General features: G+C 60.3%; 2 protein-coding genes across 6 annotated transcripts in view; one reads left to right on the top strand and one right to left on the bottom strand.

Annotated features, from left to right (window-relative positions):
- Positions 1-22,845, bottom strand: part of sirt3 (sirtuin 3) — a 62,177-nt gene extending 39,332 nt beyond the window's left edge. Inside the window, exon 1 of one of the 5 annotated variants that reach the window (XM_072466108.1) lies at positions 22,681-22,845. The gene's annotated coding sequence lies outside the window, so the exon portion shown is untranslated. Of the gene's footprint in view, positions 1-8,479; positions 8,504-22,425; positions 22,615-22,680 lie in introns of those variants that run through there. The other 4 variants (XM_072466109.1, XM_072466103.1, XM_072466104.1 and 1 more) reach the window with 4 other exon arrangements.
- A 48-nt stretch (positions 22,846-22,893) lies between these two features.
- The window catches only part of LOC140384421 (26S proteasome non-ATPase regulatory subunit 13-like), a 45,714-nt gene continuing 43,027 nt past the window's right edge, over positions 22,894-25,580 (top strand). The window contains exons 1-3 of the mRNA XM_072466102.1: positions 22,894-23,147; positions 24,266-24,344; positions 24,433-24,467. Of these exons, the coding sequence (XP_072322203.1) occupies positions 23,053-23,147; positions 24,266-24,344; positions 24,433-24,467 (209 nt within the window). The 5' untranslated portion in view covers positions 22,894-23,052. The remainder of the gene's footprint in view (positions 23,148-24,265; positions 24,345-24,432; positions 24,468-25,580) is intronic.

Raw genomic sequence — 25,580 nt, 5'->3', positions numbered from 1 at the left:
TTTACCTGTCCCGCTGTCTCTCTCCCCGGGCGGTGTTTACCTGTCCCGCTGTCTCTCCCCCCGGGCGGTATTTACCTGTCCCGCTGTCCCTCTCCTCGGGCGGTGTTTACCTGTCCCGCTGTCTCTCTCCCCGGGCGGTGTTTACCTGTCCCGCTGTCTCTCTCCCCGGGTGGTGTTTACCTGTCCCGCTGTCTCTCTCCCCGGGCAGTATTTACCTGTCCCGCTGTCTCTCTCTCCGGGCGGTATTTACCTGTTACACTGTCTCTCCCCGGGCGGTATTTACCTGTCCCGCTGTCTCTCTCCCCGGGCGGTATTTACCTGTCCCGCTGTCTCTCTCCCTGGGCGGTGTTTACCTGTCCCGCTGTCTCTCTCCCCGGGCGGTATTTACCTGTCCCGCTGTCTCTCTCCCCGGGCGGTATTTACCAATCCCGCTGTCTCTCTCCCCGGGCGATGTTTACCTGTCCCGCTGCCTCTCTCCCCGGGCGGTGTTTACCTGTCCCGCTGTCTCTCCCCCCGGGCGGTATTTACCTGTCCCGCTGTCCCTCTCCCCGGGCGGTGTTTACCTGTCCCGCTGTCTCTCTCCCCGGGCGGTGTTTACCTGTCCCGCTGTCTCTCTCCCCGGGCGGTATTTACCTGTCCCGCTGTCTCTTTCTCCCCGGGCGGTGTTTACCTGTCCCGCTGTCTCCGGGTGGTGTTTACCTGTCCCGCTGTCTCTCTCCCCGGGCGGTATTTACCTGTCCCGCTGTCTCTCTCTCCGGGCGGTATTTACCTGTCACACTGTCTCTCCCCGGGCGGTATTTACCTGTCCCGCTGTCTCTCTCCCCGGGCGGTATTTACCTGTCCCGCTGTCTCTCTCCCTGGGCGGTGTTTACCTGTCCCGCTGTCTCTCTCCCTGGGCGGTGTTTACCTGTCCCGCTGTCTCTCTCTCCCCGGGCGGTATTTACCTGTCCCGCTGTCTCTCTCCCCGGGCGGTATTTACCTGTCCCGCTGTCTCTCTCCCTGGGCGGTGTTTACCTGTCCCGCTGTCTCTCTCTCCGGGCGGTGTTTACCTGTCCCGCTGTCTCTCTCCCCGGGCGGTGTTTACCTGTCCCGCTGTCTCTCTCCGGGCGGTGTTTACCTGTCCCGCTGTCTCTCTCCGGACGGTGTTTACCTGTCCCGCTGTCTCTCTCCCCGGGCGGTGTTTACCTGTCCCGCTGTCTCTCTCTCCCCGGGCGGTATTTACCTGTCCCGCTGTCTCTCTCCCCGGGCGGTGTTTACCTGTCCCGCTGTCTCTCTCTCCGGGCGGTGTTTACCTGTCCCGCTGTCTCTCTCTCTCCGGGCAGTATTTACCTGTCCCGCTGTCTCTCTCCCCGGGCGGTGTTTACCTGTCCCGCTGTCTCTCTCCCGGGCGGTATTTACCTGTCCCGCTGTCTCTCTCTCCGGGCGGTGTATACCTGTCCCGCTGTCTCTCTCCGGGCGGTGTTTACCTGTCCCGCTGTCTCTCTCCGGGCGGTGTTTACCTGTCCCGCTGTCTCTCTCCCTGGGCGGTGTTTACCTGTCCCTCTCCCCGGGCGGTGTTTACCTGTCCCGCTGCCTCTCTCCCCGGGCGGTATTTACCTGTCCCGCTGTCTCTCTCCCCGGGCGGTGTTTACCTGTCCCGCTGTCTCTCTCCCCGGGCGGTATTTACCTGTCCCGCTGTCTCTCTCCCCGGGCGGTGTTTACCAGTCCCGCTGTCTCTCTCCCCGGGCGGTGTTTACCAGTCCCGCTGTCTCTCTCTCCGGGCGGTATTTACCTGTCCCGCTGTCTCTCTCCCCGGGCGGTGTTTACCAGTCCCGCTGTCTCTCTCCCCGGGCGGTGTTTACCTGTCCCGCTGTCTCTCTCCCCGGGCGGTGTTTACCTGTCCCGCTGTCTCTCTCCCCGGGCGGTGTTTACCTGTCCCGCTGTCTCTCTCCCCGGGCGGTATTTACCTGTCCCGCTGTCTCTTTCTCCCCGGGCGGTGTTTACCTGTCCCGCTGTCTCCGGGCGGTATTTACCTGTCCCGCTGTCTCTTTCTCCCCGGGCGGTGTTTACCTGTCCCGCTGTCTCTCTCCCCGGGCGGTATTTACCTGTCCCGCTGTCTCTTTCTCCCCGGGCGGTGTTTACCTGTCCCGCTGTCTCCGGGCGGTATTTACCTGTCCCGCTGTCTCTCTCTCCGGGCGGTGTTTACCTGTCCCGCTGTCTCTCTCCCCGGGCGGTGTTTACCTGTCCCGCTGTCTCCGGGCGGTATTTACCTGTCCCGCTGTCTCTTTCTCCCCGGGCGGTGTTTACCTGTCCCGCTGTCTCTCTCCCCGGGCGGTATTTACCTGTCCCGCTGTCTCTCTCTCCGGGCGGTGTTTACCTGTCCCGCTGTCTCTCTCCCCGGGCGGTGTTTACCTGTCCCGCTGTCTCCGGGCGGTATTTACCTGTCCCGCTGTCTCTTTCTCCCCGGGCGGTGTTTACCTGTCCCGCTGTCTCTCTCCCCGGGCGGTGTTTACCTGTCCCGCTGTCTCTCTCTCCCCGGGCGGTATTTACCTGTCCCGCTGTCTCTCTCCCCGGGCGGTATTTACCTGTCCCGCTGTCTCTCTCCCTGGGCGGTGTTTACCTGTCCCGCTGTCTCTCTCTCCGGGCGGTGTTTACCTGTCCCGCTGTCTCTCTCCCCGGGCGGTGTTTACCTGTCCCGCTGTCTCTCTCCGGGCGGTGTTTACCTGTCCCGCTGTCTCTCTCCGGACGGTGTTTACCTGTCCCGCTGTCTCTCTCCCCGGGCGGTGTTTACCTGTCCCGCTGTCTCTCTCTCCCCGGGCGGTATTTACCTGTCCCGCTGTCTCTCTCCCCGGGCGGTGTTTACCTGTCCCGCTGTCTCTCTCTCCGGGCGGTGTTTACCTGTCCCGCTGTCTCTCTCTCTCCGGGCAGTATTTACCTGTCCCGCTGTCTCTCTCCCCGGGCGGTGTTTACCTGTCCCGCTGTCTCTCTCCCGGGCGGTATTTACCTGTCCCGCTGTCTCTCTCTCCGGGCGGTGTATACCTGTCCCGCTGTCTCTCTCCGGGCGGTGTTTACCTGTCCCGCTGTCTCTCTCCGGGCGGTGTTTACCTGTCCCGCTGTCTCTCTCCCTGGGCGGTGTTTACCTGTCCCTCTCCCCGGGCGGTGTTTACCTGTCCCGCTGCCTCTCTCCCCGGGCGGTATTTACCTGTCCCGCTGTCTCTCTCCCCGGGCGGTGTTTACCTGTCCCGCTGTCTCTCTCCCCGGGCGGTATTTACCTGTCCCGCTGTCTCTCTCCCCGGGCGGTGTTTACCAGTCCCGCTGTCTCTCTCCCCGGGCGGTGTTTACCAGTCCCGCTGTCTCTCTCTCCGGGCGGTATTTACCTGTCCCGCTGTCTCTCTCCCCGGGCGGTGTTTACCAGTCCCGCTGTCTCTCTCCCCGGGCGGTGTTTACCTGTCCCGCTGTCTCTCTCCCCGGGCGGTGTTTACCTGTCCCGCTGTCTCTCTCCCCGGGCGGTGTTTACCTGTCCCGCTGTCTCTCTCCCCGGGCGGTATTTACCTGTCCCGCTGTCTCTTTCTCCCCGGGCGGTGTTTACCTGTCCCGCTGTCTCCGGGCGGTATTTACCTGTCCCGCTGTTTCTTTCTCCCCGGGCGGTGTTTACCTGTCCCGCTGTCTCTCTCCCCGGGCGGTATTTACCTGTCCCGCTGTCTCTTTCTCCCCGGGCGGTGTTTACCTGTCCCGCTGTCTCCGGGCGGTATTTACCTGTCCCGCTGTCTCTCTCTCCGGGCGGTGTTTACCTGTCCCGCTGTCTCTCTCCCCGGGCGGTGTTTACCTGTCCCGCTGTCTCCGGGCGGTATTTACCTGTCCCGCTGTCTCTTTCTCCCCGGGCGGTGTTTACCTGTCCCGCTGTCTCTCTCCCCGGGCGGTATTTACCTGTCCCGCTGTCTCATTTTCCCCGGGCGGTGTTTACCTGTCCCGCTGTCTCCGGGCGGTATTTACCTGTCCCGCTGTCTCTCTCTCCGGGCGGTATTTACCTGTCCCTCTCCCCGGGCTGTATTTACCTGTCCCTCTCCCCGGGCGGTATTTCCCTGTCCCGCTGTCTCTCTCTCCGGGCGGTATTTCCCTGTCCCGCTGTCTCTCTCTCCGGGCGGTATTGACCTGTCCCTCTCCCCGGGCGGTATTTACCTGTCCCGCTGTCTCTCTCCCCGGGCGGTGTTTACCTGTCCCGCTGTCTCTCTCCCCGGGCGGTATTTACCTGTCCCTCTCCCCGGGCGGTGTTTACCTGTCCCGCTGTCTCTCTCTTCGGGCGGTGTTTACCTGTCCCGCTGTCTCTCTCCCCGGGCGGTATTTACCTGTCCCTCTCCCCGGGCGGTGTTTACCTGTCCCGCTGTCTCTCTCTTCGGGCGGTGTTTACCTGTCCCGCTGTCTCTCTCCCCGGGCGGTATTTATCTGTCTCTCTCCCCGGGCGGTATTTACCTGTCCCGCTGTCTCTCTCCCCGGGCGGTGTTTACCTGTCCCGCTGTCTCTCTCCCCGGGCGGTATATACCTGTCCCTCTCCCCGGGCGGTGTTTACCTGTCCCGCTGTCTCTCCGGGCGGTATTTACCTGTCTCTCTCCCCGGGCGGTATTTACCTGTCCCGCTGTCTCTCTCCCCGGGCGGTATTTACCTGTCCCTCTCCCCGGGCGGTGTTTACCTGTCCCGCTGTCTCTCTCTCCGGGCGGTATTTACCTGTCTCTCTCCCCGGGCGGTATTTACCTGTCCCGCTGTCTCTCTCCCCGGGCGGTATTTACCTGTCCCGCTGTCTCTCTCCCCGGGCGGTATTTACCTGTCCCGCTGTCTCTCTCCCCGGGCGGTGTTTACCTGTCCCGCTGTCTCTCTCCCCGGGCGGTATTTACCTGTCCCTCTCCCCGGGCGGTGTTTACCTGTCCCGCTGTCTCTCTCTCCGGGCGGTATTTACCTGTCTCTCTCCCCGGGCGGTATTTACCTGTCCCTCTCCCCGGGCGGTGTTTACCTGTCCCGCTGTCTCTCTCTTCGGGCGGTGTTTACCTGTCCCGCTGTCTCTCTCCCCGGGCGGTATTTATCTGTCTCTCTCCCCGGGCGGTATTTACCTGTCCCGCTGTCTCTCTCCCCGGGCGGTGTTTACCTGTCCCGCTGTCTCTCTCCCCGGGCGGTATTTACCTGTCCCTCTCCCCGGGCGGTGTTTACCTGTCCCGCTGTCTCTCCGGGCGGTATTTACCTGTCTCTCTCCCCGGGCGGTATTTACCTGTCCCGCTGTCTCTCTCCCCGGGCGGTATTTACCTGTCCCTCTCCCCGGGCGGTGTTTACCTGTCCCGCTGTCTCTCTCTCCGGGCGGTATTTACCTGTCTCTCTCCCCGGGCGGTATTTACCTGTCCCGCTGTCTCTCTCCCCGGGCGGTATTTACCTGTCCCGCTGTCTCTCTCCCCGGGCGGTATCTACCTGTCTCTCTCCCCGGGCGGTATTTACCTGTCCCGCTGTCTCTCTCCCCGGGCGGTGTTTACCTGTCCCGCTGTCTCTCTCCCCGGGCGGTATTTACCTGTCCCTCTCCCCGGGCGGTGTTTACCTGTCCCGCTGTCTCTCTCTCCGGGCGGTATTTACCTGTCTCTCTCCCCGGGCGGTATTTACCTGTCCCGCTGTCTCTCTCCCCGGGCGGTATTTACCTGTCCCTCTCCCCGGGCGGTGTTTACCTGTCCCGCTGTCTCTCTCTCCGGGCGGTATTTACCTGTCTCTCTCCCCGGGCGGTATTTACCTGTCCCGCTGTCTCTCTCCCCGGGCGGTATTTACCTGTCCCGCTGTCTCTCTCCCCGAGGGGTATTTACCTGTCTCTCTCCCCGGGCGGTATTTACCTGTCCCGCTGTCTCTCTCCGGGCGGTATTTACCTGTCCCGCTGTCTCTCTCCCCGGGCGGTGTTTACCTGTTCCCCTGTCTCTCTCCCCGGGCGGTATTTACCTGTCTCTCTCCCCGGGCGGTGTTTACCTGTCCCGCTGTCTCTCTCCCCGGGCGGTATTTACCTGTCCCGCTGTCTCTCTCCCCGGGCGGTGTTTACCTGTTCCCCTGTCTCTCTCCCCGGGCGGTATTTATCTGTCTCTCTCCCCGGGCGGTGTTTACCTGTCCCGCTGTCTCTCTCCCCGGGCGGTATTTACCTGTCCCGCTGTCTCTCTCCCCGGGCGGTGTTTACCTGTCCTGCTGTCTCTCTCCCCGGGCGGTATTTACCTGTCCCGCTATCTCTCTCCCCGGGCGGTGTTTACCTGTCCCGCTGTCTCTCTCCCCGGGCGGTATTTACCTGTCCCGCTGTCTCTCTCCCCGGGCGGTATTTACCTGTCCCGCTGTCTCTCTCTCCGGGCGGTATTTACCTGTCCCGCTGTCTCTCTCCCCGGGCGGTATTTACCTGTCACACTGTCTCTCTCTCCGGGCGGTGTTTACCTGTCCAGCTGTCTCTCTCCCCGGGCGGTATTTACCTGTCACACTGTCTCTCTCTCCGGGCGGTGTTTACCTGTCCCGCTGTCTCTCTCCCCGGGCGGTATTTACCTGTCACACTGTCTCTCTCTCCGGGCGGTATTTACCTGTCCCGCTGTCTCTCTCCCCGGGCGGTATTTACCTGTCACACTGTCTCTCTCTCCGGGCGGTATTTACCTGTCACACTGTCTCTCCCCCCGGGCGGTGTTTACCTGTCCTGCTGTCTCTCTCTCCGGGCGGTGTTTACCTGTCCCGCTGTCTCTCTCCGGGCGGTATTTACCTGTCCCGCTATCTCTCTCTCCCCGGGCGGTGTTTACCTGTCCCGCTGTCTCTCTCTCCGGGCGGTATTTACCTGTCACACTGTCTCTCTCTGCGGGCGGTATTTACCTGTCCCGCTGTCTCTCTCCCCGGGCGGTATTTACCTGTCACACTGTCTCTCTCTCCGGGCGGTATTTACCTGTCACACTGTCTCTCTCTCCGGGCGGTGTTTACCTGTCACACTGTCTCTCTCTCCGGGCGGTGTTTACCTGTCACACTGTTTCTCTCTCCGGGCGGTATTTACCTGTCCCGCTGTCTCTCTACCAGGGCGGTGTTTACCTGTCACACTGTCTCTCTCTCCGGGCGGTATTTACCTGTCCCGCTGTCTCTCTCCCCGGGCGGTATTTACCTGTCCCGCTGTCTCTCTCTCCGGGCGGTGTTTACCTGTCCCGCTGTCTCTCTCCGGGCGGTATTTACCTGTCCCGCTATCTCTCTCTCCCCGGGCGGTGTTTACCTGTCCCGCTGTCTCTCTCTCCGGGCGGTATTTACCTGTCACACTGTCTCTCTCTCCGGGCGGTATTTACCTGTCACACTGTCTCTCTCTCCGGGCGGTGTTTACCTGTCACACTGTCTCTCTCTCCGGGCGGTATTTACCTGTCCCGCTGTCTCTCTCCCCGGGCGGTGTTTACCTGTCACACTGTCTCTCTCTCCGGGCGGTATTTACCTGTCACACTGTCTCTCTCTCCGGGCGGTGTTTACCTGTCACACTGTCTCTCTCTCCGGGCGGTGTTTACCTGTCACACTGTCTCTCTCTCCGGGCGGTATTTACCTGTCCCGCTGTCTCTCTCTCCGGGCGGTGTTTACCTGTCACACTGTCTCTCTCTCCGGGCGGTATTTACCTGTCCCGCTGTCTCTCTCCCCGGGCGGTGTTTACCTGTCACACTGTCTCTCTCTCCGGGCGGTGTTTACCTGTCACACTGTCTCTCTCTCCGGGCGGTATTTACCTGTCACACTGTCTCTCTCTCCGGGCGGTATTTACCTGTCACACTGTCTCTCTCTCCGGGCGGTGTTTACCTGTCACACTGTCTCTCTCTCCGGGCGGTATTTACCTGTCCCGCTGTCTCTCTCCCCGGGCGGTGTTTACCTGTCACACTGTCTCTCTCTCCGGGCGGTGTTTACCTGTCACACTGTCTCTCTCTCCGGGCGGTATTTACCTGTCACACTGTCTCTCTCTCCGGGCGGTGTTTACCTGTCCCGCTGTCTCTCTCCTCGGGCGGTGTTTACCTGTCACACTGTCTCTCTCCCCGGGCGGTGTTTACCTGTCCCGCTGTCTCTCTCTCCGGGCGGTGTTTACCTGTCCCGCTGTCTCTCTCCGGGCGGTATTTACCTGTCCCGCTATCTCTCTCTCCCCGGGCGGTGTTTACCTCTCCCGCTGTCTCTCTCTCCGGGCGGTATTTACCTGTCACACTGTCTCTCTCTCCGGGCGGTATTTACCTGTCGCACTGTCTCTCTCTCTGGGCGGTATTTACCTGTCACACTGTCTCTCTCCCCGGGCGGTGTTTACCTGTCCCGCTGTCTCTCTCTCCGGGCGGTATTTACCTGTCACACTGTCTCTCTCTCCGGGCGGTATTTACCTGTCACACTGTCTCTCTCCCCGGGCGGTGTTTACCTGTCCCGCTGTCTCTCTCTCCGGGCGGTGTTTACCTGTCACACTGTCTCTCTCTCCGGGCGGTATTTACCTGTCACACTGTCTCTCTCCCCGGGCGGTGTTTACCTGTCCCGCTGTCTCTCTCTCCGGGCGGTTTTACCTGTCACACTGTCTCTCTCTCCGGGCGGTATTTACCTGTCACACTGTCTCTCTCTCCGGGCGGTATTTACCTGTCCCGCTGTCTCTCTCCCCGGGCGGTATTTACCTGTCACACTGTCTCTCTCTCCGGGCGGTGTTTACCTGTCACACTGTCTCTCTCTCCGGGCGGTGTTTACCTGTCACACTGTCTCTCTCCCCGGGCGGTATTTACCTGTCACACTGTCTCTCTCTCCGGGCGGTATTTACCTGTCACACTGTCGTTCTCCCCGGGCGGTATTTACCTGTCACACTGTCTCTCTCTCCGGGCGGTATTTACCTGTCACACTGTCTCTCTCCCCGGGCGGTATTTACCTGTCACACTGTCTCTCTCCCCGGGCGGTATTTACCTGTCACACTGTCTCTCTCTCCGGGCGGTATTTACCTGTCACACTGTCTCTCTCCCCGGGCGGTATTTACCTGTCACACTGTCTCTCTCTCCGGGCGGTGTTTACCTGTCACACTGTCTCTCTCTCCGGGCGGTGTTTACCTGTCACACTGTCTCTCTCCCCGGGCGGTATTTACCTGTCACACTGTCTCTCTCTCCGGGCGGTATTTACCTGTCACACTGTCTCTCTCCCCGGGCGGTATTTACCTGTCACACTGTCTCTCTCCCCGGGCGGTATTTACCTGTCACACTGTCTCTCTCCCCGGGCGGTGTTTACCTGTCACACTGTCTCTCTCTCCGGGCGGTGTTTACCTGTCCCGCTGTCTCTCTCCCCGGGCGGTGTTTACCTGTCACACTGTCTCTCTCTCCGGGCGGTGTTTACCTGTCACACTGTCTCTCTCCCCGGGCGGTGTTTACCTGTCCCGCTGTCTCTCTCCCCGGGCGGTGTTTACCTGTCCCGCTGTCTCTCTCTCTCCGGGCGGTGTTTACCTGTCACACTGTCTCTCTCCCCGGGCGGTATTTACCTGTCCCGCTGTCTCTCTCTCCGGGCGGTATTTACCTGTCCCGCTGTCTCTCTCCCCGGGCGGTGTTTACCGGTCCTGCTGTCTCTCTCTCTCCGGGCGGTGTTTACCTGTCACACTGTCTCTCTCCCCGGGCGGTATTTACCTGTCCCGCTGTCTCTCTCTCCGGGCGGTATTTACCTGTCCCGCTGTCTCTCTCCCCGGGCGGTGTTTACCTGTCACACTGTCTCTCTCTCCGGGCGGTGTTTACCTGTCACACTGTCTCTCTCTCCGGGCGGTGTTTACCTGTCACACTGTCTCTCTCTCCGGGCGGTGTTTACCTGTCACACTGTCTCTCTCCCCGGGCGGTGTTTACCTGTCCCGCTGTCTCTCTCTCTCCGGGCGGTATTTACCTGTCTCTCTCTCCGGGCGGTATTTACCAGTCCCGCTGTCTCTCTCTCCGGGCGGTGTTTACCTGTCCTGCTGTCTCTCTCCCCGGGCGGTGTTTACCTGTCCCGCTGTCTCTCTCTCCGGGCGGTATTTACCTGTCCCGCTGTCTCTCTCCCCCCGGGCGGTATTTACCTGTCCCGCTGTCTCTCTCTCCGGGCGGTATTTACCTGTCCCGCTGTCTCTCTCCCCGGGCGGTGTTTATCTGTCCCGCTGTCTCTCCCCCCGGGCGGTGTTTCCTATCCCGCTGTCTCTCTCCCCGGGCGGTGGTTACCTGTCCCGCTGTCTCTCTCCGGGCGGTATTTACCTGTCCCGCTGTCTCTCTCCCCGGGTTGTATTTACCTGTCCCGCTGTCTCTCTCCCCGGGCGGTGTTTATCTGTCCCGCTGTCTCTCCCCCCGGGCGGTGTTTCCTATCCCGCTGTCTCTCCCCCCGGGCGGTGTTTCCTATCCCGCTGTCTCTCCCCCCGGGCGGTATTTACCTGTCCCGCTGTCTCTCTCCCCGGGCGGTGTTTACCTGTCCCGCTGTCTCTCTCCCCAGGCGGTGTTTACCTGTCCCGCTGTCTCTCTCCCCGGGCGGTATTTACCTGTCCCGCTGTCTCTCTCCCCGGGCGGTGTTTACCTGTCACACTGTCTCTCTCCCCGGGCGGTGTTTACCTGTCACACTGTCTCTCTCCCCGGGCGGTGTTTACCTGTCACACTGTCTCTCTCCCCGGGCGGTGTTTACCTGTCACACTGTCTCTCTCCCCGGGCGGTGTTTACCTGTCACACTGTCTCTCTCCCCGGGCGGTGTTTACCTGTCACACTGTCTCTCTCCCCGGGCGGTGTTTACCTGTCACACTGTCTCTCTCCCCGGGCGGTGTTTACCTGTCACACTGTCTCTCTCCCCGGGCGGTGTTTACCTGTCACACTGTCTCTCTCCCCGGGCGGTGTTTACCTGTCACACTGTCTCTCTCCCCGGGCGGTATTTACCTGTCACACTGTCTCTCTCCCCGGGCGGTGTTTACCTGTCCCGCTGTCTCTCTCCCCGGGCGGTGTTTACCTGTCACACTGTCTCTCTCCCCGGGCGGTATTTACCTGTCACACTGTCTCTCTCCCCGGGCGGTATTTACCTGTCACACTGTCTCTCTCCCCGGGCGGTGTTTACCTGTCACACTGTCTCTCTCTCCGGGCGGTGTTTACCTGTCACACTGTCTCTCTCCCCGGGCGGTGTTTACCTGTCCCGCTGTCCCTCTCTCCGGGCGGTGTTTACCTGTCACACTGTCTCTCTCCCCGGGCGGTGTTTACCTGTCACACTGTCTCTCTCCCCGGGCGGTATTTACCTGTCACACTGTCTCTCTCTCCGGGCGGTGTTTACCTGTCACACTGTCTCTCTCCCCGGGCGGTGTTTACCTGTCCCGCTGTCTCTCTCTCCGGGCGGTGTTTACCTGTCCCGCTGTCTCTCTCTCTCTCCGGGCGGTATTTACCTGTCCCGCTGTCTCTCTCTCCGGGCGGTGTTTACCTGTCCCGCTGTCTCTCTCTCTGGGCGGTGTTTACCTGTCCCGCTGTCTCTCTCCCCGGGCGGTGTTTACCTGTCCCGCTGTCTCTCTCTCCGGGCGGTGTTTACCTGTCCCGCTGTCTCTCTCTCCGGGCGGTGTTTACCTGTCCCGCTGTCTCTCTCTCCGGGCGGTGTTTACCTGTCCCGCTGTCTCTCTCTCCGGGCGGTGTTTACCTGTCCCGCTGTCTCTCTCTCCGGGCGGTGTTTACCTGTCCCGCTGTCTCTCTCTCCGGGCGGTGTTTACCTGTCCCGCTGTCTCTCTCTCCGGGCGGTATTTACCTGTCTCTCTCCCCGGGCGGTATTTACCTGTCCCGCTGTCTCTCTCCCCGGGCGGTATTTACCTGTCCCGCTGTCTCTCTCCCCGGGCGGTATCTACCTGTCTCTCTCCCCGGGCGGTATTTACCTGTCCCGCTGTCTCTCTCTCCGGGCGGTGTTTACCTGTCCCGCTGTCTCTCTCTCCGGGCAGTATTTACCTGTCCCGCTGTCTCTCTCCCCGGGCGGTGTTTACCTGTCCCGCTGTCTCTCTCCCGGGCGGTATTTACCTGTCCCGCTGTCTCTCTCTCCGGGCGGTGTATACCTGTCCCGCTGTCTCTCTCCGGGCGGTGTTTACCTGTCCCGCTGTCTCTCTCCGGGCGGTGTTTACCTGTCCCGCTGTCTCTCTCCCTGGGCGGTGTTTACCTGTCCCTCTCCCCGGGCGGTGTTTACCTGTCCCGCTGCCTCTCTCCCCGGGCGGTATTTACCTGTCCCGCTGTCTCTCTCCCCGGGCGGTGTTTACCTGTCCCGCTGTCTCTCTCCCCGGGCGGTATTTACCTGTCCCGCTGTCTCTCTCCCCGGGCGGTGTTTACCAGTCCCGCTGTCTCTCTCCCCGGGCGGTGTTTACCAGTCCCGCTGTCTCTCTCTCCGGGCGGTATTTACCTGTCCCGCTGTCTCTCTCCCCGGGCGGTGTTTACCAGTCCCGCTGTCTCTCTCCCCGGGCGGTGTTTACCTGTCCCGCTGTCTCTCTCCCCGGGCGGTGTTTACCTGTCCCGCTGTCTCTCTCCCCGGGCGGTGTTTACCTGTCCCGCTGTCTCTCTCCCCGGGCGGTATTTACCTGTCCCGCTGTCTCTTTCTCCCCGGGCGGTGTTTACCTGTCCCGCTGTCTCCGGGCGGTATTTACCTGTCCCGCTGTTTCTTTCTCCCCGGGCGGTGTTTACCTGTCCCGCTGTCTCTCTCCCCGGGCGGTATTTACCTGTCCCGCTGTCTCTTTCTCCCCGGGCGGTGTTTACCTGTCCCGCTGTCTCCGGGCGGTATTTACCTGTCCCGCTGTCTCTCTCTCCGGGCGGTGTTTACCTGTCCCGCTGTCTCTCTCCCCGGGCGGTGTTTACCTGTCCCGCTGTCTCCGGGCGGTATTTACCTGTCCCGCTGTCTCTTTCTCCCCGGGCGGTGTTTACCTGTCCCGCTGTCTCTCTCCCCGGGCGGCATTTACCTGTCCCGCTGTCTCATTTTCCCCGGGCGGTGTTTACCTGTCCCGCTGTCTCCGGGCGGTATTTACCTGTCCCGCTGTCTCTCTCTCCGGGCGGTATTTACCTGTCCCTCTCCCCGGGCTGTATTTACCTGTCCCTCTCCCCGGGCGGTATTTCCCTGTCCCGCTGTCTCTCTCTCCGGGCGGTATTTCCCTGTCCCGCTGTCTCTCTCTCCGGGCGGTATTGACCTGTCCCTCTCCCCGGGCGGTATTTACCTGTCCCGCTGTCTCTCTCCCCGGGCGGTGTTTACCTGTCCCGCTGTCTCTCTCCCCGGGCGGTATTTACCTGTCCCTCTCCCCGGGCGGTGTTTACCTGTCCCGCTGTCTCTCTCTTCGGGCGGTGTTTACCTGTCCCGCTGTCTCTCTCCCCGGGCGGTATTTACCTGTCCCTCTCCCCGGGCGGTGTTTACCTGTCCCGCTGTCTCTCTCTTCGGGCGGTGTTTACCTGTCCCGCTGTCTCTCTCCCCGGGCGGTATTTATCTGTCTCTCTCCCCGGGCGGTATTTACCTGTCCCGCTGTCTCTCTCCCCGGGCGGTGTTTACCTGTCCCGCTGTCTCTCTCCCCGGGCGGTATATACCTGTCCCTCTCCCCGGGCGGTGTTTACCTGTCCCGCTGTCTCTCCGGGCGGTATTTACCTGTCTCTCTCCCCGGGCGGTATTTACCTGTCCCGCTGTCTCTCTCCCCGGGCGGTATTTACCTGTCCCTCTCCCCGGGCGGTGTTTACCTGTCCCGCTGTCTCTCTCTCCGGGCGGTATTTACCTGTCTCTCTCCCCGGGCGGTATTTACCTGTCCCGCTGTCTCTCTCCCCGGGCGGTATTTACCTGTCCCGCTGTCTCTCTCCCCGGGCGGTATTTACCTGTCCCGCTGTCTCTCTCCCCGGGCGGTGTTTACCTGTCCCGCTGTCTCTCTCCCCGGGCGGTATTTACCTGTCCCTCTCCCCGGGCGGTGTTTACCTGTCCCGCTGTCTCTCTCTCCGGGCGGTATTTACCTGTCTCTCTCCCCGGGCGGTATTTACCTGTCCCTCTCCCCGGGCGGTGTTTACCTGTCCCGCTGTCTCTCTCTTCGGGCGGTGTTTACCTGTCCCGCTGTCTCTCTCCCCGGGCGGTATTTATCTGTCTCTCTCCCCGGGCGGTATTTACCTGTCCCGCTGTCTCTCTCCCCGGGCGGTGTTTACCTGTCCCGCTGTCTCTCTCCCCGGGCGGTATTTACCTGTCCCTCTCCCCGGGCGGTGTTTACCTGTCCCGCTGTCTCTCCGGGCGGTATTTACCTGTCTCTCTCCCCGGGCGGTATTTACCTGTCCCGCTGTCTCTCTCCCCGGGCGGTATTTACCTGTCCCTCTCCCCGGGCGGTGTTTACCTGTCCCGCTGTCTCTCTCTCCGGGCGGTATTTACCTGTCTCTCTCCCCGGGCGGTATTTACCTGTCCCGCTGTCTCTCTCCCCGGGCGGTATTTACCTGTCCCGCTGTCTCTCTCCCCGGGCGGTATCTACCTGTCTCTCTCCCCGGGCGGTATTTACCTGTCCCGCTGTCTCTCTCCCCGGGCGGTGTTTACCTGTCCCGCTGTCTCTCTCCCCGGGCGGTATTTACCTGTCCCTCTCCCCGGGCGGTGTTTACCTGTCCCGCTGTCTCTCTCTCCGGGCGGTATTTACCTGTCTCTCTCCCCGGGCGGTATTTACCTGTCCCGCTGTCTCTCTCCCCGGGCGGTATTTACCTGTCCCTCTCCCCGGGCGGTGTTTACCTGTCCCGCTGTCTCTCTCTCCGGGCGGTATTTACCTGTCTCTCTCCCCGGGCGGTATTTACCTGTCCCGCTGTCTCTCTCCCCGGGCGGTATTTACCTGTCCCGCTGTCTCTCTCCCCGAGGGGTATTTACCTGTCTCTCTCCCCGGGCGGTATTTACCTGTCCCGCTGTCTCTCTCCGGGCGGTATTTACCTGTCCCGCTGTCTCTCTCCCCGGGCGGTGTTTACCTGTTCCCCTGTCTCTCTCCCCGGGCGGTATTTACCTGTCTCTCTCCCCGGGCGGTGTTTACCTGTCCCGCTGTCTCTCTCCCCGGGCGGTATTTACCTGTCCCGCTGTCTCTCTCCCCGGGCGGTGTTTACCTGTTCCCCTGTCTCTCTCCCCGGGCGGTATTTATCTGTCTCTCTCCCCGGGCGGTGTTTACCTGTCCCGCTGTCTCTCTCCCCGGGCGGTATTTACCTGTCCCGCTGTCTCTCTCCCCGGGCGGTGTTTACCTGTCCTGCTGTCTCTCTCCCCGGGCGGTATTTACCTGTCCCGCTATCTCTCTCCCCGGGCGGTGTTTACCTGTCCCGCTGTCTCTCTCCCCGGGCGGTATTTACCTGTCCCGCTGTCTCTCTCCCCGGGCGGTATTTACCTGTCCCGCTGTCTCTCTCTCCGGGCGGTATTTACCTGTCCCGCTGTCTCTCTCCCCGGGCGGTATTTACCTGTCACACTGTCTCTCTCTCCGGGCGGTGTTTACCTGTCCAGCTGTCTCTCTCCCCGGGCGGTATTTACCTGTCACACTGTCTCTCTCTCCGGGCGGTGTTTACCTGTCCCGCTGTCTCTCTCCCCGGGCGGTATTTACCTGTCACACTGTCTCTCTCTCCGGGCGGTATTTACCTGTCCCGCTGTCTCTCTCCCCGGGCGGTATTTACCTGTCACACTGTCTCTCTCTCCGGGCGGTATTTACCTGTCACACTGTCTCTCCCCCCGGGCGGTGTTTACCTGTCCTGCTGTCTCTCTCTCCGGGCGGTGTTTACCTGTCCCGCTGTCTCTCTCCGGGCGGTATTTACCTGTCCCGCTATCTCTCTCTCCCCGGGCGGTGTTTACCTGTCCCGCTGTCTCTCTCTCCGGGCGGTATTTACCTGTCACACTGTCTCTCTCTGCGGGCGGTATTTACCTGTCCCGCTGTCTCTCTCCCCGGGCGGTATTTACCTGTCACACTGTCTCTCTCTCCGGGCGGTATTTACCTGTCACACTGTCTCTCTCTCCGGGCGGTGTTTACCTGTCACACTGTCTCTCTCTCCGGGCGGTGTTTACCTGTCACACTGTTTCTCTCTCCGGGCGGTATTTACCTGTCCCGCTGTCTCTCTACCAGGGCGGTGTTTACCTGTCACACTGTCTCTCTCTCCGGGCGGTATTTACCTGTCCCGCTGTCTCTCTCCCCGGGCGGTATTTACCTGTCCCGCTGTCTCTCTCTCCGGGCGGTGTTTACCTGTCCCGCTGTCTCTCTCCGGGCGGTATTTACCTGTCCCGCTATCTCTCTCTCCCCGGGCGGTGTTTACCTGTCCCGCTGTCTCTCTCTCCGGGCGGTATTTACCTGTCACACTGTCTCTCTCTCCGGGCGGTATTTACCTGTCACACTGTCTCTCTCTCCGGGCGGTGTTTACCTGTCACACTGTCTCTCTCTCCGGGCGGTATTTACCTGTCCCGCTGTCTCTCTCCCCGGGCGGTGTTTACCTGTCACACTGTCTCTCTCTCCGGGCGGTATTTACCTGTCACACTGTCTCTCTCTCCGGGCGGTGTTTACCTGTCACACTGTCTCTCTCTCCGGGCGGTGTTTACCTGTCACACTGTCTCTCTCTCCGGGCGGTATTTACCTGTCCCGCTGTCTCTCTCTCCGGGCGGTGTTTACCTGTCACACTGTCTCTCTCTCCGGGCGGTATTTACCTGTCCCGCTGTCTCTCTCCCCGGGCGGTGTTTACCTGTCACACTGTCTCTCTCTCCGGGCGGTGTTTACCTGTCACACTGTCTCTCTCTCCGGGCGGTATTTACCTGTCACACTGTCTCTCTCTCCGGGCGGTATTTACCTGTCACACTGTCTCTCTCTCCGGGCGGTGTTTACCTGTCACACTGTCTCTCTCTCCGGGCGGTATTTACCTGTCCCGCTGTCTCTCTCCCCGGGCGGTGTTTACCTGTCACACTGTCTCTCTCTCCGGGCGGTGTTTACCTGTCACACTGTCTCTCTCTCCGGGCGGTATTTACCTGTCACACTGTCTCTCTCTCCGGGCGGTGTTTACCTGTCCCGCTGTCTCTCTCCTCGGGCGGTGTTTACCTGTCACACTGTCTCTCTCCCCGGGCGGTGTTTACCTGTCCCGCTGTCTCTCTCTCCGGGCGGTGTTTACCTGTCCCGCTGTCTCTCTCCGGGCGGTATTTACCTGTCCCGCTATCTCTCTCTCCCCGGGCGGTGTTTACCTCTCCCGCTGTCTCTCTCTCCGGGCGGTATTTACCTGTCACACTGTCTCTCTCTCCGGGCGGTATTTACCTGTCGCACTGTCTCTCTCTCTGGGCGGTATTTACCTGTCACACTGTCTCTCTCCCCGGGCGGTGTTTACCTGTCCCGCTGTCTCTCTCTCTGGGCGGTATTTACCTGTCACACTGTCTCTCTCTCCGGGCGGTATTTACCTGTCACACTGTCTCTCTCCCCGGGCGGTGTTTACCTGTCCCGCTGTCTCTCTCTCCGGGCGGTGTTTACCTGTCACACTGTCTCTCTCTCCGGGCGGTATTTACCTGTCACACTGTCTCTCTCCCCGGGCGGTGTTTACCTGTCCCGCTGTCTCTCTCTCCGGGCGGTTTTACCTGTCACACTGTCTCTCTCTCCGGGCGGTATTTACCTGTCACACTGTCTCTCTCTCCGGGCGGTATTTACCTGTCCCGCTGTCTCTCTCCCCGGGCGGTATTTACCTGTCACACTGTCTCTCTCTCCGGGCGGTGTTTACCTGTCACACTGTCTCTCTCTCCGGGCGGTGTTTACCTGTCACACTGTCTCTCTCCCCGGGCGGTATTTACCTGTCACACTGTCTCTCTCTCCGGGCGGTATTTACCTGTCACACTGTCTCTCTCCCCGGGCGGTATTTACCTGTCACACTGTCTCTCTCTCCGGGCGGTATTTACCTGTCACACTGTCTCTCTCCCCGGGCGGTATTTACCTGTCACACTGTCTCTCTCCCCGGGCGGTATTTACCTGTCACACTGTCTCTCTCTCCGGGCGGTATTTACCTGTCACACTGTCTCTCTCCCCGGGCGGTATTTACCTGTCACACTGTCTCTCTCTCCGGGCGGTGTTTACCTGTCACACTGTCTCTCTCTCCGGGCGGTGTTTACCTGTCACACTGTCTCTCTCCCCGGGCGGTATTTACCTGTCACACTGTCTCTCTCTCCGGGCGGTATTTACCTGTCACACTGTCTCTCTCCCCGGGCGGTATTTACCTGTCACACTGTCTCTCTCCCCGGGCGGTATTTACCTGTCACACTGTCTCTCTCCCCGGGCGGTGTTTACCTGTCACACTGTCTCTCTCTCCGGGCGGTGTTTACCTGTCCCGCTGTCTCTCTCCCCGGGCGGTGTTTACCTGTCACACTGTCTCTCTCTCCGGGCGGTGTTTACCTGTCACACTGTCTCTCTCCCCGGGCGGTGTTTACCTGTCCCGCTGTCTCTCTCCCCGGGCGGTGTTTACCTGTCCCGCTGTCTCTCTCTCTCCGGGCGGTGTTTACCTGTCACACTGTCTCTCTCCCCGGGCGGTATTTACCTGTCCCGCTGTCTCTCTCTCCGGGCGGTATTTACCTGTCCCGCTGTCTCTCTCCCCGGGCGGTGTTTACCGGTCCTGCTGTCTCTCTCTCTCCGGGCGGTGTTTACCTGTCACACTGTCTCTCTCCCCGGGCGGTATTTACCTGTCCCGCTGTCTCTCTCTCCGGGCGGTATTTACCTGTCCCGCTGTCTCTCTCCCCGGGCGGTGTTTACCTGTCACACTGTCTCTCTCTCCGGGCGGTGTTTACCTGTCACACTGTCTCTCTCTCCGGGCGGTGTTTACCTGTCACACTGTCTCTCTCTCCGGGCGGTGTTTACCTGTCACACTGTCTCTCTCCCCGGGCGGTGTTTACCTGTCCCGCTGTCTCTCTCTCTCCGGGCGGTATTTACCTGTCTCTCTCTCCGGGCGGTATTTACCAGTCCCGCTGTCTCTCTCTCCGGGCGGTGTTTACCTGTCCTGCTGTCTCTCTCCCCGGGCGGTGTTTACCTGTCCCGCTGTCTCTCTCTCCGGGCGGTATTTACCTGTCCCGCTGTCTCTCTCCCCCCGGGCGGTATTTACCTGTCCCGCTGTCTCTCTCTCCGGGCGGTATTTACCTGTCCCGCTGTCTCTCTCCCCAGGCGGTGTTTACCTGTCCTGCTGTCTCTCTCTCTCCGGGCGGTGTTTACCTGTCCCGCTGTCTCTCTCCCCGGGCGGTGTTTATCTGTCCCGCTGTCTCTCTCCCCGGGCGGTATTTACCTGTCCCGCTGTCTCTCTCCCCGGGCGGTGTTTATCTGTCCCGCTGTCTCTCCCCCCGGGCGGTGTTTCCTATCCCGCTGTCTCTCTCCCCGGGCGGTGGTTACCTGTCCCGCTGTCTCTCTCCGGGCGGTATTTACCTGTCCCGCTGTCTCTCTCCCCGGGTTGTATTTACCTGTCCCGCTGTCTCTCTCCCCGGGCGGTGTTTATCTGTCCCGCTGTCTCTCCCCCCGGGCGGTGTTTCCTATCCCGCTGTCTCTCCCCCCGGGCGGTGTTTCCTATCCCGCTGTCTCTCCCCCCGGGCGGTATTTACCTGTCCCGCTGTCTCTCTCCCCGGGCGGTGTTTACCTGTCCCGCTGTCTCTCTCCCCAGGCGGTGTTTACCTGTCCCGCTGTCTCTCTCCCCGGGCGGTATTTACCTGTCCCGCTGTCTCTCTCCCCGGGCGGTGTTTACCTGTCACACTGTCTCTCTCCCCGGGCGGTGTTTACCTGTCACACTGTCTCTCTCCCCGGGCGGTGTTTACCTGTCACACTGTCTCTCTCCCCGGGCGGTGTTTACCTGTCACACTGTCTCTCTCCCCGGGCGGTGTTTACCTGTCACACTGTCTCTCTCCCCGGGCGGTGTTTACCTGTCACACTGTCTCTCTCCCCGGGCGGTGTTTACCTGTCACACTGTCTCTCTCCCCGGGCGGTGTTTACCTGTCACACTGTCTCTCTCCCCGGGCGGTGTTTACCTGTCACACTGTCTCTCTCCCCGGGCGGTGTTTACCTGTCACACTGTCTCTCTCCCCGGGCGGTATTTACCTGTCACACTGTCTCTCTCCCCGGGCGGTGTTTACCTGTCCCGCTGTCTCTCTCCCCGGGCGGTGTTTACCTGTCACACTGTCTCTCTCCCCGGGCGGTATTTACCTGTCACACTGTCTCTCTCCCCGGGCGGTATTTACCTGTCACACTGTCTCTCTCCCCGGGCGGTGTTTACCTGTCACACTGTCTCTCTCTCCGGGCGGTGTTTACCTGTCACACTGTCTCTCTCCCCGGGCGGTGTTTACCTGTCCCGCTGTCCCTCTCTCCGGGCGGTGTTTACCTGTCACACTGTCTCTCTCCCCGGGCGGTGTTTACCTGTCACACTGTCTCTCTCCCCGGGCGGTATTTACCTGTCACACTGTCTCTCTCTCCGGGCGGTGTTTACCTGTCACACTGTCTCTCTCCCCGGGCGGTGTTTACCTGTCCCGCTGTCTCTCTCTCCGGGCGGTGTTTACCTGTCCCGCTGTCTCTCTCTCTCTCCGGGCGGTATTTACCTGTCCCGCTGTCTCTCTCTCCGGGCGGTGTTTACCTGTCCCGCTGTCTCTCTCTCTGGGCGGTGTTTACCTGTCCCGCTGTCTCTCTCCCCGGGCGGTGTTTACCTGTCCCGCTGTCTCTCTCTCCGGGCGGTGTTTACCTGTCCCGCTGTCTCTCTCTCCGGGCGGTGTTTACCTGTCCCGCTGTCTCTCTCTCCGGGCGGTGTTTACCTGTCCCGCTGTCTCTCTCTCCGGGCGGTGTTTACCTGTCCCGCTGTCTCTCTCTCCGGGCGGTGTTTACCTGTCCCGCTGTCTCTCTCTCCGGGCGGTGTTTACCTGTCCCGCTGTCTCTCTCTCCGGGCGGTGTTTACCTGTCCCACTGTCTCTCTCTCCGGGCGGTGTTTACCTGTCCCGCTGTCTCTCTCTCCGGGCGGTGTTTACCTGTCCCGCTGTCTCTCTCTCCGGGCGGTGTTTACCTGTCCCGCTGTCTCTCTCTCCGGGCGGTGTTTACCTGTCCCGCTGTCTCTCTCTCCGGGCGGTGTTTACCTGTCCCACTGTCTCCGGGCGGTATTTACCTGTCCCGCTGTCTCTCTCTCCGGGCGGTGTTTCCCTGTCCCGCTGTCTCTCTCTCCGGGTGGTATTTACCTGTCCCGCTGTCTCTCTCCGGGCGGTGTTTACCTGTCCCGCTGTCTCTCTCCCCGGGCGGTGTTTACCTGTCCCGCTGTCTCTCTCCCCGGGCGGTATTTACCTGTCCCGCTGTCTCTCTCCCCGGGCGGTATTTACCTGTCCCGCTGTCTCTCTCTCCGGGCGGTGTTTACCTGTCTCTCTCCCCGGGCGGTGTTTACCTGTCCCGCTGTCTCTCTCCCCGGGCGGTGTTTACCTGTCCCGCTGTCTCTCTCCCCGGGCGGTGTTTACCTGTCCCGCTGTCTCTCTCCCCGGGCGGTATTTACCTGTCCCGCTGTCTCTCTCCCCGGGCGGTATTTACCTGTCCCGCTGTCTCTCTCTCCGGGCGGTGTTTACCTGTCTCTCTCCCCGGGCGGTGTTTACCTGTCCCGCTGTCTCTCTCTCCGGGCGGTGTTTACCTGTCCCGCTGTCTCTCTCCCCGGGCGGTGTTTACCTGTCCCGCTGTCTCTCTCTCCGGGCGGTGTTTACCTGTCCCGCTGTCTCTCTCTCTCCGGGCGGTGTTTACCTGTCCCGCTGTCTCTCTCTCCCCAGGCGGTGTTTACCTGTCCCGCTGTCTCTCTCCCCGGGCGGTGTTTACCTGTCCCGCTGTCTCTCTCTCCGGGCGGTGTTTACCTGTCCCGCTGTCTCTCTCTCCGGGCGGTGTTTACCTGTCCCGCTGTCTCTCTCTCCGGGCGGTGTTTACCTGTCCCGCTGTCTCCGGGCGGTATTTACCTGTCCCGCTGTCTCTCTCTCCGGGCGGTGTTTCCCTGTCCCGCTGTCTCTCTCTCCGGGTGGTATTTACCTGTCCCGCTGTCTCTCTCCGGGCGGTGTTTACCTGTCCCGCTGTCTCTCTCCCCGGGCGGTGTTTACCTGTCCCGCTGTCTCTCTCCCCGGGCGGTATTTACCTGTCCCGCTGTCTCTCTCCCCGGGCGGTATTTACCTGTCCCGCTGTCTCTCTCTCCGGGCGGTGTTTACCTGTCTCTCTCCCCGGGCGGTGTTTACCTGTCCCGCTGTCTCTCTCCCCGGGCGGTGTTTACCTGTCCCGCTGTCTCTCTCCCCGGGCGGTGTTTACCTGTCCCGCTGTCTCTCTCCCCGGGCGGTATTTACCTGTCCCGCTGTCTCTCTCCCCGGGCGGTGTTTACCTGTCCCGCTGTCTCTCTCCCCGGGCGGTGTTTACCTGTCCCGCTGTCTCTCTCCCCGGGCGGTATTTACCTGTCCCGCTGTCTCTCTCCCCGGGCGGTATTTACCTGTCCCGCTGTCTCTCTCTCCGGGCGGTGTTTACCTGTCCCGCTGTCTCTCTCCCCGGGCGGTGTTTACCTGTCCCGCTGTCTCTCTCCCCGGACGGTTACTGGGCCCGGGCCTGGGCCTGCCGTAACACTCCGACCAGACGCGCCTCCTGAACCAACCGCAGCCAGACTCCCAATGTCAGCGGGGGGGGGGGGGGCGCCACCCTTCGTCCCGGGAGGAGGCTCCAGCGGCTCGACACTGATCTCCGGGGCGCTGCTGCGAGCAAACTGCAGAAAAATAAAACGTCGCGGCGGTAACACCAATGATGTGTTTATTTTCATTTACTTTTGGCATTTTTGCTTGAATCTGTAAACCGTCAGGCCGGGGAATATCTGACCGGATGTGTCGGTGTGGGACGAGGCCTTGAGGAAAATGCCAGTGTGTGTGATGGGCTGTCGGACGGGAGTGGTTGTTTTACACTCAGCAGGCCGGCCGCCTGGGCTCTCTATTCGGATATGTACGGTACCGGAAGTGGCCCTGCTGCCGGGTGGAACTTCCGGGAGGAGCCGCGCGGAGAGAGACCGGGACTGAACGTGGAGCCCGAGCCGGCAGAGCCCGAGTCCGACTGACCGGGGGCTGAGTGACCCAGAGCAGACAGGCCGCAGCGCTCCTCTTCCCCTCCCCCAGCACGGGCCTCAGGCGACAGCGGCCGGCAGCATGAGGGATGTGAGCGGCTTCCTGCAGCAGCAGCAGAGCGGGGCCGGGGAGCTGGGCCCCGACTGGCAGCAAATGGAGGAGCTTTACAACAAGAAGTGAGAGCCCGGAGCCCAGCGAGCAGGACCCCTCTCCGCAAGCCCCCCCCCCCCCCCTCAACCCCTCTCCGCAAGCCCCCCCCCCCCCTCAACCCCTCTCCGCAAGCCCCCCCCCCCCCCAACCCCTCTCCGCAAGCCCCCCCCCCCCCCCCCCAACCCCTCTCCCAGGCCCCGGGGCTTCCCGCTGAGTCACCGTCCGGGGCCTGTGATTCTCTCTCAGTCCTCCCCCACCCCGACGCTGACCCAGGGACACGCACACAACCCGCGTCAGGGTGACCTGGGATGGGGGTGCACAGAGAGAGACATGAGTGATGGGGTGAAGAGGGCAGAGAGAGGTCTGGGTGATGGGGAGGGCTGGGCAGCGAGATCTGAGTGATGGTGGTGGGATGGGTAAAGAGATCTGATTGGTGGGGTGGGCAGAGAGAGATCTGGGTAATGGGGATAGGCTGGGCTGAGAGATATGTGGGGTGGGCAGAGAGAGATCTGGGTGATGGGCAGAGAGATCTGGGTGATGGGGTGGAGTGGGCAGAGGAATCTGGGTGGGGTGAGCAGAGATATGGATGATGGGGTGGAGTGGGCAGAGAGATCTAGGTGATGGGGTGGGCAGAGAGAGATCTGGGTGATGGGGGTGGAGTGGGCAGAGTGAGATCTATGGGATGGAGTGGGCAGATGGATCTGGGTGATGGGGTAAGGTGGGCAGAGAGATCTGGGTGATGGGGTGGGCAGAGAGATCTGGGTGGTGGGGTGGAGTGGGCAGAGAGATCTAGGTGATGGGGTAAGGTGGGCAGAGAGAGATCTGGGTGATGGGGTAAGGTGGGCAGAGAGAGATCTGGGTGATGGGGTAAGGTGGGCAGAGAGAGATCTGGGTGATGGGGTAAGGTGGGCAGAGAGAGATCTGGGTGGTGGGGTGGGCAGAGAGATCTGTGTGGATGGTGATGGGGAAGGGGGGGGTTGGATGAGTTCAGGGTGGGAGGATTGTGATTATGGGGGGCATTTTTGTTTCATGGGATACAGCTGCAGCAGTGAGGGGTTAGGTTTAGCTATTGCTGGTTCCCTCGGGAAGGTGCTGACTACTCCAGATGCCTCTGCTTTGTAACCCTGTTTTGTTTTAACCACAGATTGTGGCACCAACTCACTGTCCGACTGCAGAATTTTGTGCAAAACCCCTGCTTCGCTACAGGTGATGGTTTGATCAAGGTAGGCAATTTGGCCACAATATATCTTTCAATGCAAACAATTTAGTTTGCCCTTTTTGCATTACATAATAAAACATTTTCTTTTGCAGCTTTATGAGAATTTTATTAGTGAATTTGAGCACAGGTAAGAAGTAAATTTTAATTATGCCTATAACTTATCAAATGTACTTTTGGAATTTAACAGCATGAAAGGAGGCATTTCAGCCCATCCTTGTCTGTATCAGCTGTGTGCTAGGGCAGTCCCATAATAATCTCTGTTTGTGCCAGTGTCTGTATCATCCTTGCTTCAAGCACTTATCCAGCTTTCCCATTGAGAAGCTTCACTTGACTCTTCCACGCCTTCTGTGTTTCAAGCTATTCTGTACTTCAGCAACCTATTTGCACAAATTTCTCAAACTCTCTTATCACTTGCCAAAACGTGTTGCAATGTAAAATCTGTTATTAAACTTCCTCTGACTTTCGCTGCTTCAGGGGTAACAATCCCAGTGTCTCCAGTCTGTCCTAACCAAAGTTTCCATCCCTGTTATCATCCTAGTGAATCTATACTGATCTATCCTGTGTAGTTTTAATCTTTGAAACTCATGGCGACACTACACGCAGAAAGAGACCATTCGTCCATCAACCACATGCTGCAGTGTTAGTCCTTTTCTCTATTTCCAAACTCAGCAAGTTTATTTCCCTCCTTTTGGAATCACTGTCTTCATTTCTACTACTGTTGTAGGCACTGAGGTCTTTACCACTTGCCGTGTAAAACAAAACAAATTCTCTCTCATCCCCTACCCCCATCTCTTGCTGAAAATCTTAAATATGTGCTACCTAATTGTTAAGCCATCAGCTAATGGAAACAGATTTTATTTGTCTATCATACCTAAATCTGCATAATCGTGTAGACTTCTATCAAATCATCCCTCGACCTCCTTTGCTCTAAGGTGAACCTGGCTATAGTTTTATTAAGGTTCAGCGTAACCTCAAGCTTTTTTACTCCATACCTCTATTTATGGAACTCAAGATCTCTTGTGCTTTGCTAATTACTTTCTCAATGCGTTAAACCACTTTCAAGCGTCAATGCACCTAAAGCCCCAGGTCCTTCTGAATCTGAACATTGTTTAGAATTGTGCCATTAAATCAATATTGCCTCTCCCACTCCTGCCAAATGCATGACTTCACACTCTATTAAATTCCATGTGCCACTTGTCTGTTCATTCTGACAGTCAGTCCCTCTTCTGTTGCAGTCGAT

The sequence above is a fragment of the Scyliorhinus torazame genome, chromosome 10, assembly GCF_047496885.1.
Source record: "Scyliorhinus torazame isolate Kashiwa2021f chromosome 10, sScyTor2.1, whole genome shotgun sequence".
NCBI lineage: Eukaryota > Metazoa > Chordata > Chondrichthyes > Carcharhiniformes > Scyliorhinidae > Scyliorhinus > Scyliorhinus torazame.
Note: the sequence above shows the minus strand (reverse complement) of the source record. Positions and strands in the feature narration are given on the sequence as shown.